Source organism: Aquarana catesbeiana, linkage group LG02, assembly GCF_042186555.1.
Source record: "Aquarana catesbeiana isolate 2022-GZ linkage group LG02, ASM4218655v1, whole genome shotgun sequence".
NCBI lineage: Eukaryota > Metazoa > Chordata > Amphibia > Anura > Ranidae > Aquarana > Aquarana catesbeiana.
This window is the reverse complement of record NC_133325.1, coordinates 27,405,000-27,421,115: the sequence shown is the minus strand read 5'-3', so window position 1 is coordinate 27,421,115 and position 16,116 is coordinate 27,405,000. Positions and strand designations below refer to the sequence as shown.

The 16,116-nt window shown below is 45.4% G+C and overlaps 2 protein-coding genes across 2 annotated transcripts; one reads left to right on the top strand and one right to left on the bottom strand.

Annotated features, from left to right (window-relative positions):
* The first annotated feature begins 12,430 nt into the window (after positions 1–12,430).
* On the top strand, positions 12,431–12,889 carry LOC141129655 (histone H3). The gene has a single exon (XM_073617750.1). It carries the CDS (start codon positions 12,458–12,460, stop codon positions 12,866–12,868), a length of 411 nt encoding a protein of 136 aa, XP_073473851.1. The 5' UTR covers positions 12,431–12,457; the 3' UTR covers positions 12,869–12,889.
* Positions 12,890–13,275: 386 nt separating this feature from the next.
* Positions 13,276–15,249, bottom strand: LOC141129654 (histone H1.5-like). Its single transcript, XM_073617749.1, has one exon. It carries the CDS (start codon positions 15,097–15,099, stop codon positions 14,431–14,433), a length of 669 nt encoding a protein of 222 aa, XP_073473850.1. The 5' UTR covers positions 15,100–15,249; the 3' UTR covers positions 13,276–14,430.
* Between the last annotated feature and the right edge of the window lie 867 nt (positions 15,250–16,116).

Sequence of the window (16,116 nt, the reverse complement as noted above, 5' to 3'; positions counted from 1 at the left end):
TCAACATAGGTTAGAGTAGCCTAGGGGGCAATTGCCACTATGCCCCCCTGGCCCAGCCTGCCCCTGACGTCATACATGACACTTCCCGTTCTGTGTACAGGAGGGTGCAGAGTGGACGAAGGTCTGCTGAGCTACCGCTGCCCTTCCCAGTGCCACCCACCATGACAGCACCGGGCCCGCAGGTGGGACAGTGGTGCCTGGTAAACATGGTGAAGGGGGTGTCAGTAGTGAAAGTGATAGGCGGCTTCCCAGCCACTTGTAACTTCCAGATGAAAGGCGACAGTCGGCTTTACTAAAGTACACACACTCCCAGCTGCTATAGGGGCTGGGAGTGTGTAAAAAAAACAAAAACAAACACAAAAACATTCAGCACTGTAAAAATCAGAATCCCCAGCAAGTGGGAACCCGCAGTGGATTTGCAGGGATCTCACATTGCACCAGTGTGAACCGAGCCTAAGTGTTGGTTCACACATGAGCGATGTGATCGCATGTCTCCCAGTGGCAGTTCACACTGCCCTATGCGAACTGCTGGGGGTGTCAATACAAAGTTAATGACACCCCCAAATCAGTTTGCATATCGCAGTGTGAACTGCAAATTCGGACAGGAATCGGATCACATGGGTGTGAACACCCATTTGTCCTGATTCTGATCAGAAAAGAGGTCCTGTGCGAGTTTGGTCCAAATGCAATTCGAATTCAGCCATACAATCTGTATGGCTGAAATTGCATTGCAGAGATTGCATGTGATTTGCACTGCAGTGTGGTACAAATCACATTCGATGTTGAACTTCGCTGCAGTGTGAACTAGCACTATATCCTAAATCTTCCTCTCTAATCGCTGGTGCATGTTGCAGCTGTGAATAAGGCCTGCGGACAGTATTAGGGTCAAAGAATAACAGGGTGGGCAGTTCCTATAGATGGCAGTAGATAATGGCCGACCAGCCCTCTTACCAGATCCAGGGATACAGCAACACAATGGTTCCTCTGATCAGGAGTTAGCTCATTCTGGGTTGCCTATGGCGACTCCGCTGGGTAGTGCCCAGGTCTGTATTCTGGAAATAACTTCATGCTTTTTTTTCAGAAGGGATGGTGCTAGGCTGTGTGGATTTCTCTCTGGTGTGCAGAGTCCTGGGTGCACTTCCCCAAAATTCTCCCGGGCTTCTGGATCTCTCTCCCTCCTCTTCAGCTGGGCATGCTGGGGGCTGCAGTTTCTTCCCTTCGTGTTGCAATGTCCAGCCCTTGAGACTACATTTCCCACAATCCTCCTCTCTGCTTCATTTTAGTGTTTTTTTTTTTCCCCCTGTCCAATAAGAAGGAGGGGGAAGAAACACGAGTACAGTGGTGAGAGGAGAAGAGGGGGGGGGAGAGCTGGCAGCAGCTTCTCTCTCTCCACACAGATACAGCCGCTCCTGCGATCTTCTTCTGCTCTGCTCAACTCTGGCAGGGGGAAGGAGGGGGAATGGGCAGGAAGCAGAGAGAGAGAGCCCTCCAATCTTTTAGCGGTGCCTCCAGCAGGAGGGTGAAGGAGGTCTCCTCAGACCCGCTCTTGTCATTTGCCGGTGGCCGGCGGGGAGAGCAAGCAGGATGGGGATCCACGGCACCTGTTTACACATATCAGGCAAATGCAGCGATGGCAAGGCCCCTGTGATTGTGAGGCCTAAGGCGATCGCCTAATTTGCCTACTTGGAGAGCCGCCTCTGCCCCCTGCCCTTTATACTATCTTTCTCTGACATAACTACTGCTGCCTGCAATTGCACTAGATTAGTGGAAACATCAGACACTAGACTACAATAGCTGGTACAGACTCATTCCCTTCCCAAGCGAAAAAAAAAACTTTCTAACACCTGAAGGTTGGCTACCACATTGTAGTTTGATATACTCCTTTGATGGATAGGTCCTACTGGATGATGCCCAAAGTCCCTATACTACTCAATATTCCAGATTAATAATGCCAGTTTAGTTACGACTTACAATGTGTTTGATCTGTTTAGCAGATCTTTTGTACATTTGTTTTTGCCTTTCTAATCCATTTGTCTCCAAGAGACAGGGGAGAATGAGATGGAAGGTAATGTTGCTTTCCTCACCTCGATCCCAACATAATATCTGTTCTTTACATTTGCTATAGTTAATGCTTGTCCAATGTTGTCGGGCAAAGCTATATATCAATCGCCCAAATGGCAGTGAAGACTTTATGGCACTTATCATTATGTTTATTTGGGCCATGATTTGAATGTTCCACAAAATTTGATACGTTTTCCCCTATCCACTTTTAGATTGGTGGGGGCTGTCATCTCTGTCGGGGGCCTCCCTCGTTCCTACAGTGTGTGACGGTCTGGAGATTTTAGACCCATTCCCGCACACTCTACGATCTGACCCTCTTGGACGGTATAGTTGTCTAGGAGGGTAGTTAACTCCTCTCTCCGCTCTTACCTCTGTCTACTTTTCATATTCCTGTTCCTCTGCTTTCTACACTCTGTCCATCATAGCTGTTGGTTTAAGTGATAAAAAACCCATACTTGTACCTTATCAGTGTCTCCTGAAGTTGTGGTTACAGGTAATAGTCTCTATCTAGTCTCGCTTCTGAACAATGGCCTACTCTGCACTTGGGCGACTCCCACAGTGGTTTCACAGAATGTCAAAGGCCTTAATATACCGGAGAAAAGATCCACCCTCCCGAGGGAGTTGAAAAAAAGTAGGCCTAAGTTTGTTTTTTTTACAAGAAACACACTTCAAGACAAATCATATCCCTAGGCTTACCGATTCCTACTTCAATGAGGCCCACCACGCTACTAACAACGTATCAAAGTCTAAAGGGGTCTCAATTCTACTGAGTAAAGATGCCTCGTTTGAAATAACAGACAAATTAGTAGACCCAGGGGGAAGATTCATTTTCATCAAAGGGTTGTGTGGCGGAGTTCCCACCGCCCTAGCCAATGTTTATTTGCCCAACACCTCCCACCTTTAATTCTGCCAAAAACTAGTGAAGGAGTTGGAAGGTTTCAGCTCGGGCCGTTTAATTCTGGGAGGGGATCTCAATATCCCTTTAAACCCGCTAATAGACACCTCGACAGGGAAGACTCTCGTCACCTTTAAGATACTAAAGAGAATTAAATCCCTTCCTCACTCAGTAGAACTGGTAGACACCTGGCACTTTTTACATCCGGATGGTAGAGACTTCTCCTTTTATTCAATTCCACACAAGCGCCACTCAAGTATTGATTATATTTTCATTACACAAAGGGACCTTCACTTAGTCTTCAGAAGCCCATATAGGGATCCAGACAATCTCTGACCATGCCCCAGTTTCCATTACTCTAAATCTTGCAGACCCCCCCCCCCCCCCCAAAAAAAAAAAAAAAAAAAAATCAGAAATGTGGAAACTAAATTCCTCTCTCTTAACAGATCCTGTCTTGCTCTCCAAACTGAACACATCCTTAAATGACTTCTTTAGAATCAATGTGACCCCAGGTATGGACCCGCTGACGGTTTGGGAGGCTCACAAGTGCTCCGTCAGAGGTGAATTGATCAATTGGGGATCACAAAGAAAGAAAGATCAGGACAGGGAAATTTCACACCTAACGGGGAAAATTTGCACCCTAGAAACCCTCCATAAACAGTCCTTGACAACCCAATCCACAACAAACCTTCTTGAGGCCAGAAAGAAACTCAAGCAGATCTTAGAATCAAAAACTAAATGATTCCTTTTCTTTTGGAAAATAATTTACTATGAACAGGGAGACAAGATTGGTCACTTGCTGGCTAGGGCCCTAAGAACCACCATGGCCACACAGAACATTACAGGAATCCAGAACAAAGGGGACAAAATTGACAGGACAACTGACAAAATAAGGCAACATTTTCACAAGTTTTATACCAATCTCTACAATCTCCCAACTCAACACAGACCATCAGACTTACCAGACAATAGGCTGAAGGTGATACAAGAATTTCTGAGGGATTCAGGCCTCCCTTCCCTCAGAGCAGAGGATATTACTCAACTTGAAAGTCCCATAGATTCCTCTGAACTCATGCTGGCGATTAAAGACCTAAAAACGGGCAAACGTTACTGGGTCTTGAGGATGGATCACTGGCCAGAGCTTGCACAGTATGCAATTGAGCTACTGGCCTGTCCTGCATCCAGCGTTCTATCTGAACGCACATTTAGTGCTGCTAGAGGCTTTGTAACCGATCATAGAGTGTGCCTGTCCACAAACTAGGTTGATCGGCTCACCTTTATAAAACTGAATCAGTCTTGGATCACCAGCTACCAAGCACCTGATGCTCTATGTAATTGTTAGTGGAGGAAATCAGATTGCAGAATGTATGGGGTGCACACATTGTGGTTTGCAAGTTTACCACTGAACCCCGCAGCTCTATATGGAATGTTTTAAAGTAGTAAAAACCTGACAGAGGTTGTAACCTTTCCTCATGGTAATCAAAAACTTTAACCACTTACAGACCGCCCGCCCTCGTTATACGACGGCTGTTTGAAGGAGGATATCTTTGTTATGGCAACAGCTAGCTGCCATAACCCCAATATCCCCGTCTTCAGCGGGCCCTCCACTACAAGATAAAAGTGGTCTCTGCAGCAAATTCGCCACAAGATCACTTTTATCGGGGGTGGGAGAGGGGCCAAAACGTCACTTCTGCCCACAGCTCTTAAAGAGCCTTTTTTTTTAATATATATATTTTTTTTTAATTAGATTTTTTTTTTTTAATTGCATTTTAGTCTAAATATAAGATCTGGGGTCTTTTAGACCCCAGATCTCATATTTAAGAGGTCATGTCATGCTTGTTTCTATTACTTTAAGATAAAAAAAAAAATAATAATAAATAATAATAAAAAAAATATATATAAAATGCCCCGTCCCGACGAGCTTGCATGCAAAAGCAAACTCATACATGAGTAGCGCCCGCATATGAAAACAGTGTTCAAACAACACATGTGAGGTATCTCCTCTGTAACTTAAAACATGCAACCTGTAAAATGTTTTAAACATCGCCTATGAAGATTTTTAAGGGTAAAAGTTTGTCGCCATTCCACGAGCGGGCGTAATGTTTAGGCATGACATGTTGGGTATCAATTTACTCAGCGTAACATTATCTTTCACATTATTAAAAAAAAAAAAAAAAAAAAAAAAAAAAGAGCTAACTTTACTTTATTTCTTTCTTATTTTTTAATTCAAAAAAGTGTATTTTTATTTTTAAAAAGTGCACTTGTAAGACCGCTGCGCAAATACGGTGTGACAGAAAGTATTGCAACAACGCCATATTATTATCTAGGGTGTTAGAAAAAAATGTATAAGCATATATATATATATATATATATATATATATGCTGGTGCCATATATCTCTTGTTTTCTGGGGGTGGCAGAATAAAGTAGGAGGGGAGCTTACTGCAGAACGTGAAAGGGCCATTGTGGGATTGTAGTAAAGGGCTCTTTCACATTCTGCAGTAAGCTCCCCTCCTACTTTATTCTGCCACCCCCAGAAAACAAGAGATATATGGCACCAGCATGCAAAGAAAATATAAGGGTCCAAAGCAGTGGGAGAACTATCAGGGTTGCAAAGGTTGTCTTGCCACCGGGCCCTGGTGTTCTGCCACTGTGGGGTATCCCAGCCTCCTCTTGCTGTCCTGCTCCTGCTATTGACAGCGCTGGTCTGGAATCTCTTGGAATTTACAGGCTGGTTCTCCTGTCCTAAGGATTGGAGAAATCAGTCTGTTTTTTTCAGTAACAGAGTCCTGGTGGAGTCCTTCCTGCAACTCGCTCTTCTCCCTGCCAGTGAGGATGTAGGGGAAGGAGCAGATCGGGTGGCCGTGGTTGTGTGAGCGCTCGCATTATGCAGTGTCAGCGAGCAGAGGGAGGGGGTTGGAATCAGCCGCAGGGATTGCCTGGGGATGCTCTCCCTCTTAGACATTTCCTTTTTGTAAAAAAAAAAAAAAAAAAATTAATTGGGGGGGGCACATGGTGGGGCACAGCATAATGTCCCCCCCTAGGGACGCCATTGCGCCTACCCCATCCTCCCCGCTGTATTCTGTGAAATACAGAACACAGCAGGGACCTAAGAGGATGCGCAGCGTGACTCGCGCATGCGCAGTAGGGAACCAGGAAGTGAAGCCGCACAGCTTCACTTCCTTATTCCCTTATCGAGGATGGCAGCGGCAGCAGCGGAGAGCCGAAGGAAGGATCGGCTTTGGCTTCCGACATCACGGGCTCCTTGCACAGGTAAGTGTCCATATATTAAAAGTCAGCAGCTGCAGTATTTTTAGCTGCTGGCTTTTATTTATTTATTTATTTATTTTTTCAGCGGACCTCCGCTTTAAGTGGTTAAAAGAAAAAATAAATGTTTGGGCTGAACATTCACTTTGATTACAATATGCACATCTTGTTTTTTTTTTTTTTTTTTTTTTTTTAGCTCAATTGAACCTCTTTTTAACACTTTACGTTTTTAATCCCCTACTGATGATAATACAATTATAAAAGTTTTCAGACAATGGAGGAATGATGGGAATAAAATGGTTTCCAGGATTGGAGATCATGTGTAAGTTCACCTATAAATGTGTAGATATTAGTAAAGGTGATAAACATGTCCAATGTCCTAGGGACGATGTTCTACCTTTACCTTCTATAAAGGACTGTGTGCTGTCCGAGGTAATCTTGTCATCAGATTTGTATGTAGCTGATACTTTGTGTTTATTTGTGTCATTTACCTATCAGGCAGCTTAGGGCTTTATCTTTGTACATTGATCTGCTGTTGATGATTGAAATAGATACAAATAGACGAAGATTTGGCTGGGCTGATAGAGTAGATACAATGTTTCGTTTTCTTGCTCCATTGTGTTGTGGGTTAAGAACACCACGATCTTCTTAACTTGTCTTTTCAGATAAAGTAACAATGTAAGGCGGGAGATTGTGGGAGATCTTTGATTGTAACAATGTGTGAGTGCGGCATAAGTGTTTATTCAGCTCTGCCACCTTGTGGTGATTTCTGGTAGATCACTGGGGGGTGTGTGTGCAGTACAAGGCGATGAATAGAGGAATGTATACAGCCAGAAAGTGGAGATGATCTCCGCAATCCATAGAGAATCAGGATGGGAATAGAAGGAAGGTTTATTCATCCCCCTCCCGATCTGACCGACCTACTCCTCATCTAAAGATCCTTCTTATTAGGATTATTAAACGCCCACTGCTCTGATTGGCTCAGAGTTCAAGTTCCTGGTTTCAAATTTTCCCCGCCTAAATAGTGAAGAACGTTACAGACAAATAATCAGCCCCTATTATACCGCCAAATCCGACACTGAGATCATCAGATTAGACATTTATCCGAGAAATATTATCAATGCTTTATGTCTGAAATTAATAAAAAAAGGATCCTGAAGATCGCTGAATAATGTAAAACATTTCCATATGTTCTCTTTTATTTCAAGTCCTCAGAATGCAGAACATGATAGTGAGATGACTTCTCTCATAGATCTCTACCTTTCTATATGATGATGGGAAATCAAGTATTCCACGTTTCATCATTAGATCTGTATAGGATCATGGAACTGACCTCTATCAGATATGTACCAGTTACAGATCTCCCCCCATAGTAAAACTAGAATAAATTAATTTGGATGGATTTATTCTCACTATAATACATCCTCAAATTAATAACTTGCCATCCGATTGTACAAACCTCATTGTATAGATAATCTGTTAATTCTTCATTGATAACGGGTTAAGAATTGTGATAAAATGTGATGACAGCTCATTGACGGAAATGGTGGGTGGCTCTTAGAAGAGCCTTTGTGTCTTGTGTTGGGGTAATGATGATGATGATGATGGGGGGATTACTTGGCGCTGGTGTACTTGGTGACGGCCTTGGTGCCCTCGGAGACGGCGTGCTTGGCCAGCTCTCCGGGCAGGAGGAGGCGGACGGCGGTCTGGATCTCCCGGGAGGTGATGGTGCGGCGCTTGTTGTAATGAGCCAGGCGGGAAGCTTCGCCGGCGATGCGCTCGAAGATGTCATTGACGAAGGAGTTCATGATGCCCATGGCCTTGGACGAGATGCCGGTGTCGGGGTGCACCTGCTTGAGCACCTTGTACACGTAGATGGCATAACTCTCCTTCCTGCTCTTCCTCCGCTTCTTGCCGTCCTTCTTCTGGCTCTTGGTCACGGCTTTCTTGGAGCCCTTCTTGGGCGCCGGGGCTGACTTGGCTGGTTCAGGCATGATAAGGGTTAACGATATCTTCTCCGCTCTGTGAAGGGAAAATGTGCTGGAGCCGCCCTCATGTGCTCCTTATATAGGCGTCCTATGCAAATGAGCCTCATCCCTCTCCTCACTTTTCTATTGGAGGATTCAATCTTGTGATGTGGAGGGACGTCATGCTTTCGCTTCTCATCTACTGATTGGTTTAGAGACAAGTCAGGACACTATTGGCTGAATTCAAAGGTGACCAATCACAGCGTGTGACGTCAGAACACTGAGTGTATAAATGAAGGGGAGTGGAGGTGGAGTGCCATTCTTAAGTGAATATCCCAATCATCCAGTGACAATGTCAGGACGCGGCAAACAAGGAGGCAAGGTTCGGGCTAAGGCCAAGACCCGATCATCCCGGGCTGGTCTGCAGTTCCCAGTCGGTCGTGTTCACCGCCTGCTCAGGAAGGGCAACTATGCCGAGCGGGTCGGGGCCGGAGCTCCCGTCTATTTGGCCGCCGTGCTCGAGTATCTGACGGCTGAGATCTTGGAGCTGGCCGGCAACGCCGCCCGCGACAACAAGAAGACCCGCATCATCCCCCGACACCTCCAGCTGGCCGTCCGCAACGACGAGGAGCTCAACAAGCTGCTGGGCGGAGTCACCATCGCCCAGGGAGGAGTCCTGCCCAACATCCAGGCCGTGCTGCTGCCCAAGAAGACCGAGAGCCACAAGGCCGCCAAATCCAAGTAATAATCCCCGACAATTCCTCCAACTCTATTACCCAACACAACGGCTCTTTTCAGAGCCACCCACCTCTCCATACAAAGAGCCTGACATACATTGTTTTGTTGCCTAGTCTCCAATGTGATTCATTGTTCACTCTAAAAGCAAACACTTTGTATTCTTCTTCACACTTCTTATAGGTGAGTAGTAAAGTAGGAAGATTCAGGCGCATTATACCTCTCCATACAAAGACACACATACATTGTTCTCGGGGGATCTGATTGTAAAAATATAGACAACCGAAAATGATTCCTCTGAAACTATGAGATGGGAGAACAATGTGTCAGTAATAAGAAATGGTGATATATTGTCAGTTTGATATAGTAATGTGATCTCATTACAGGGACTTGTTTCTCCTCTGTCCTTTCTAGTAGTTCTGATGATCACAAATCATTCCCCCCAACTGGAAAGGAGCCCACTGATCTCATCCTTCACACCCCCACAAGGAAATATGTTTTGCCATCCAAAGCAATCTCCCGCCGGAATTCTATGGATTGTTCCCATCATCTCACATCTACTGATCGCACAATCACGATATTAGACCCCCTTCACCTGAAAAATCATAAAAGTGACATAACGATATTGTAAGACAGATCTGTTGTATTACATTCAAGGGAAATCATACAATCGGATTGCATGGTGTATGTTTAGCTAAAAGGAACTGCCTTTCACACACAGCAAAAATGTATCATTACAGGAGAAATATATAGACAGCCCTTTGTATGAAAAGGTGGGTGGCCCTGAGAAGGGCCTTTGTGTAGATGAAGTGGGTAGTAGGTGTCTATGAGGGTTTAGCCTCCGAATCCGTAGAGAGTGCGGCCCTGGCGTTTGAGAGCATAGACGACATCCATGGCGGTGACGGTCTTCCTCTTGGCGTGCTCGGTGTAGGTGACGGCATCACGGATGACATTCTCCAGGAAAACTTTGAGCACTCCGCGGGTCTCCTCATAGATGAGTCCGGAGATGCGCTTGACACCCCCTCTGCGGGCCAAACGTCGGATGGCGGGTTTGGTGATGCCCTGGATGTTGTCCCGGAGCACCTTCCTGTGCCGCTTAGCGCCTCCTTTCCCCAGACCCTTCCCTCCTTTACCGCGACCAGACATGGCGACTCTTCCGTGTTACTAAGAAGAACTGAAATGGACTTATTGCCCGCCCTCCTTTTATAGAGACCGTGCGGACCTGATGGAAACCATCGTGAGAAAAGGCGGAGTCACACCCATTCTTTACACAGAATAAATGTGTTTTTCCATTTGTAAGGCTCCTAAACATTCTGCTGTTTTGAAAATGAAGGCAAGAGAATACATCTAGAGATGTGAAATATATTCTTGCTTATTAATGGATTTATAGGTATTCTTCTTCGGAGATTATACCGAAAATATCATTTTTTGGACTCCTGATAACAGAAACCACAATCACCAGATACTATTGTCAATAATAATGTCATATTTATAAAATAGTACTCTGAAAATGACAAATATACACTGATAACCCCTTGTTTTTTCCCCTGGTTGAAGCCTGAGCGGACCTGATAGGAGACTAACGGAAAAGGGGCGGGGCCACAGCGCGTTGGTTTTCTGCGGAGAATTTCACATTCTTAGAACTTTGTAAATATGTGGCAGATTTCATGTTACCGAGGGGGAACCCGATCTGGTTCTTCAGACATGAAATATTTACTTTATTCATTCAGTGTACATATTTATCTGTGTCATGGTTACTAACATGAATTGCACATTTCTTATTATACGTATCCTGGTTGTGATATGAGGGAAATCTTAACTGATACATGTCCAGAAAGAAAAAAATAAAACAATATCAGTCAGTGACATGAACATCATATTCTGTATGTAGCAGTGGTGAGATCCTGGATTCTGAGAACATATAGAAGTGTTTTTTCATGGTTCGGTAACAAACAGAATCTTTTCCTAATCATTCTGGACTAATGACATTAGAGTGCTAATCATATTCCTCCGATAAATGTCTCATCCGATCATCTCCTCGGCGTCGGATTTGGCGGTATAAGAGAGATGAATATATATCTGTAACGAACTACATAATTCCGGCGGGCAAATTTTGAAAACAGCCATTTTAAATCTGAATCAATCACCGCTGTGGGCGTTTCCTTCATCATCCAGTAATACTGCCTTCTTTTGAGGACTCCAAAGAAATGTATTCCGAGATCTCTCTATGTTTTCAGCCCAGAAAATACTTGCTCAGTATTCTGAAGTCAAATCAAAGACCAAAACAATCTGAAATTAATATTTCCAACGTATTTCTTGGTTAATGAATCCATGAATTGAATAAAGAATGAATGACACAAATTGCGGTATTTGATGATCCCCTTTCAGTCATTCCTCCTGGTTATACATTAAAATAGGGGTGCCGCCACTGCACCTTTCACTGGTGACTTTTCTATCCCATTAACTATATAAAGTCCCCACAATGATGCTCCGGTGTGTGTTCCTTCAGGCCATACACTACACCCATGTAAAAAAAAAAAAATACACTTTGATTAGGGTGGACCCCAGTTGTAAGGGAAGTTCACAGCAACATGAACAGATAAGGAGGAATGGGCCTTGATTAGAGTATAGGAATCAACATGGTCGCAAATCAGTTGTATTGTATCGAGATAGTGTGGATACACATGGCCCCTCTTAGATCGACCTAGGTGTCTTCTAAACAGTACCTATAGATATTTTAGCTGCCCAAAACATAACATATAGGATTCTGTGTATGTTTGGGATTGCTGTCAACCGGTTTGTAAATTAGGAGACCTATTTGAGCTTTTTTAGGGAATATTAACCATTGTTACCGCGTACATGGGGGACACCTCAGGGTACCCCTCTATTCACTTTTTTAGTCTCATTGGGTCACCATAACATAGAGAGGATTTCAGTGACAGACATCCTATGGGCTCTATAGTGGAGATGTCCACAGAAGACAGTGAAGGCGGAGATGTTCCCGGAATGACCTCTAGGTGGCAGAGTGGAACGATAGATGCGATGGAGTCCGGAGAGCAGAGAGCCTCAGCACCCCACAATCCCCCTGATCCCCATTACAGGGGACATGAAAAGTGTTCTTTATAAGTCAGATGTATACCGTGATCGGTGACCTATAAGAAGTGAGCATGGACGGATCCCCCTGATCCTTGTGCTGTGTATTTGGCGGAACAGACAACAGCTGCTCCGTGTGGAATCCCCGCTCACACTTTCTATTCTGTATAATAACCCACATCGAAGGAGTTCAGAGATCTCCGAGTATTGTGTGATGTGCTGAGACTTCACTTTGGATTTGAGAAAACAATAGCGATTTATTCCAATCATAGAACGTGCAGATCTAGGCGGGCAATTCAAAAAAAAGGCGCTTTTCAAGTGAACCAATGAGGAGGAGGAGTGTGCTCTCATTGTCCAATCAGAGGGCTGGGGTGTGTATAAATAGCGCTGCAGAGCGGCATAAGCTCATGTTCCTTGTATCAGCGAAGCATTGAGCAGTAATGGCGAGAACCAAGCAGACAGCCCGTAAGTCCACCGGAGGCAAAGCTCCCCGCAAGCAGCTGGCCACCAAAGCCGCCCGCAAGAGCGCCCCGGCCACCGGCGGAGTCAAGAAGCCTCACCGCTACAGGCCCGGCACCGTGGCTCTCCGAGAGATCCGCCGCTACCAGAAATCCACCGAGCTGCTCATCCGCAAGCTGCCCTTCCAGCGCCTCGTCCGAGAGATCGCCCAGGACTTCAAGACCGACCTGCGCTTCCAGAGCTCCGCCGTCATGGCTCTGCAGGAGGCCTCTGAGGCTTACCTCGTCGGACTCTTCGAGGACACCAACCTCTGCGCCATCCACGCCAAGAGGGTCACCATCATGCCCAAAGACATCCAGCTGGCACGCCGCATCCGCGGGGAGAGGGCATAGAGAGAGACACACACTCCGAACTACTACTAATCCCAACACAAAGGCTCTTTTCAGAGCCACCACATCCTCCTATACAAAGAGATCTATATACTCCATCATCACATCGACTACATGACAGGGAAATCCCTACAAGACATCCACACATCTCCCCACCTCCTTCCTCAATACATACAGACGTCTACATCCATTACATACTGATTAGGATTTACACTTTATTGATTTCTCTTTCTAGTAAATCAATTCTTTATGTCGGTGATCATTTTGTTCTACTTTATGATTTATCTGAAGAAATTTGTATTCATGTTTGGTTAAGGGAAAAATTAATATTTGTACAATGGGCTCATGGGAATAAGAATTCTCCTTGAGTGCGGTGTGGATTGTCATTTATTGATACAATTCTTTCCAACATCATCAATCCATCACAAAGTAACAAATCATACTTCTTTTCCCGTACAATCTCCTCTGCTATTCCTCGACCTTGTACAATCATTCCCCGATATAGAGGGGGACATCTCCTGGACATCTTCCTGACTTCCCATTCATCAGCAGATTGGAACATATGGGGGGGGGGTCGTCTCACTTCATCTCCTCTACTAGCACTGTGTGATCAGAGCTCTCTGCAGGTGCTGCACACATGGAGAGACTAGAAGGAAGAATTCATCCAGTATTGTGTGGAGAATCCGGGGAACTCCCCTGAACCCCCATTTCTTCACTGGTGTTTTATTATTCACCGCCGCCCATATGGGATCTAGATCGTTTTAGAAGCCCCTGATATCCATATGGGGGGTAAATCTAACTGAACTGGATATTTAGTAAGGAGTACATTGTCCACATAACACAATGATGTGCCTCTCTATTGGTTCCCCTCTAATGATCACGGAAGGATCTGCAGTCGCTGCGTTCCATATTGAAGTGTCAGAATTCCTTGTACAATGATCGTCTAGAAGAGGAAATGTTCATCCCCATCCTCCCCTGGGAGATCCCGCAGACAGTGTGCGGGAATTGTCTCCGATTTGCAGGTCTCCAATCCGCACTGCAGATGTTATATATCATTTTGTATCAGGGACGGATCTCTCGTTCAATATTTTTATTACGGTTTAAATGAGATATACTTAACAATCTCTAGGCTTATACGTGGGAAACAATCAAATCATGAATAATAATTAAAAAAACGAGTATATAAGTCACTGCGTGTGCAACAGGAATGCTAATAATATAGATCCAACATTAGAACCCCCAAAACGTTGACCACCCATGATGGGCACAAACTGTAGATGGGTGGGGGCAAAGCTGTATAAATCGGGAATATTTACACCAAAATAATTTTAATATTATCAGGGACGGATGTCATGTGAAGAGTCCTGTGATCGGATCTCCCGCTGTATGAATACATGATTCTATAGAGGGGATTGGGTAAGGTGGTCACATTGCTCTGTATGGAGGACTTCTAATGCGGCCCCCCCTGGTCGCTGTGTGTATGTAGAGCTCTGTCAGGAGGAGGTGGGTGGCTCTGAGAAGAGCCTTTGGGGGGTGTAGATGAAAGGAGGTCTCTCCGGCGGGGATTATTTCTTCTTTGGAGCGGCCTTCTTGGGCTTGGCTGCTGTCTTGGGTTTAGCCGCCTTCTTAGCCGGACTCTTGGCGACTTTTTTCGGCTTGGCTGCAGCTTTGGGCTTCTTGGGGCTCTTTGTCACCTTCTTGGCTTTGGCAGCTGCAGGCTTTTTTGCGGGTTTCTTGGCGGCCTTCTTGGGGCTCTTGGCTGCGGTGGGGGCTTTGGTGGTGGTCTTCTTCTTGGGGGACTTGGCTGGCTTCTTGGCGGCCGGCTTCTTGGGGGACTTGGCCGCAGCCGATGGCTTCTTGGTGCTTTTCTTGGCGCCTGCCGCCTTGTCCTCCTGCTTCTTGTTGATCTTGAAGGATCCGGAGGCTCCATGTCCTTTGACCTGGACGAGGGTCCCCTTAGTCACCAGCCCCCTGATGGCGATCTTGAGGCGGCTGTTGTTCTTGTCCACATCGTATCCTCCGGCGGACAGGACCTTCTTGAGGGCGGACAGGGAGACCCCGCTGCGCTCTTTGGAAGCGGCCACGGCTTTGACCAGGAGCTCGGACACGCTGGGACCGGACGGCTTCTTGCTGCCTTTCTTGGCTCCTCCGGCTGCCGCCTTCTTGGCCGGCTTCTTCTTGGCGGCGGGCTCCGCAGGAGGAGCGGCGGCTGGGGCGCTCTCAGTCTCCGTCATGATTCTGCAAATATTAGCACTGTAATAGATACATAGAATTGCATTTGTCGCTTTGGCTTATATAGAGACGTTCTGCACTGCTATTGGTCGGCAGAAAGCTTTAGTGCCTACTGCTATTGGTTGCAAATAAGACACGCCCACTGACTTTCACTCCCGAGTTGGGGAATCTTCTCTCTCTTGTTGTGTTTCCCGGGCAGAGAGAAAAACGACTTTTATTGGGAATAGAACGATGTCCGATCTTCATCGGGGACCCGATCTGCTCACTGGACTGTCACTTGTCGGGGGTCACTTACAGCTGTCAGGAGCTGCTGAGGAGGCTGAACACAGAGGCTGCAAACACAGCCATCCTCCTGAGTGTGTGTCCCATTCTTCCTTCTATCTTGTTTTCTACACAAATTCTACCCAGAAAACAATCTTCTCACATCTCCCACTAGAATGATCTTCACAATAGATGAGTGAAGAGTGACCATCAGGAAACATTTCCCCCTAATACAGAACTCTGCTCATCTATAGCTGAGTAGAAGGAGCCTGGAACAAAAACATCAGCCGGTGACATGAGATCCTTGTGTGATGTGATGGCAGATATTGTTATACATACAAATGTCTCAGCTGATTACACAATGTCATGTTTTATGTGCTATGTATCATTATCTGGTCATCATGATACATAAAGTGTTATCCAGATACTTCGAGTAAGCCGATTGCTACATTTTGCTAAACAGCTACTCAGGAGGAACAATGTTTGTTTTGAATTCTTGTATCTCAAATTTCATTTCATGAGTTTATTGATCAAAGAACCAATCCATCAACATTTCATTCCCCAATTTAAACAATCAGTAATAAGAACTTTGCTGGTAATCATCATTTTAGCTATCTTATACAATCCGTACCCTGGAAGAGGGCCTATGCCTACTGAGAAGAGTGGCATATACAGCCTACAACTGAACAAGCATCCTTTCCATCATGCTCATGTCCAATGAAAACTGACTGGTCTCTCCAAAATACTTGACCAGGATC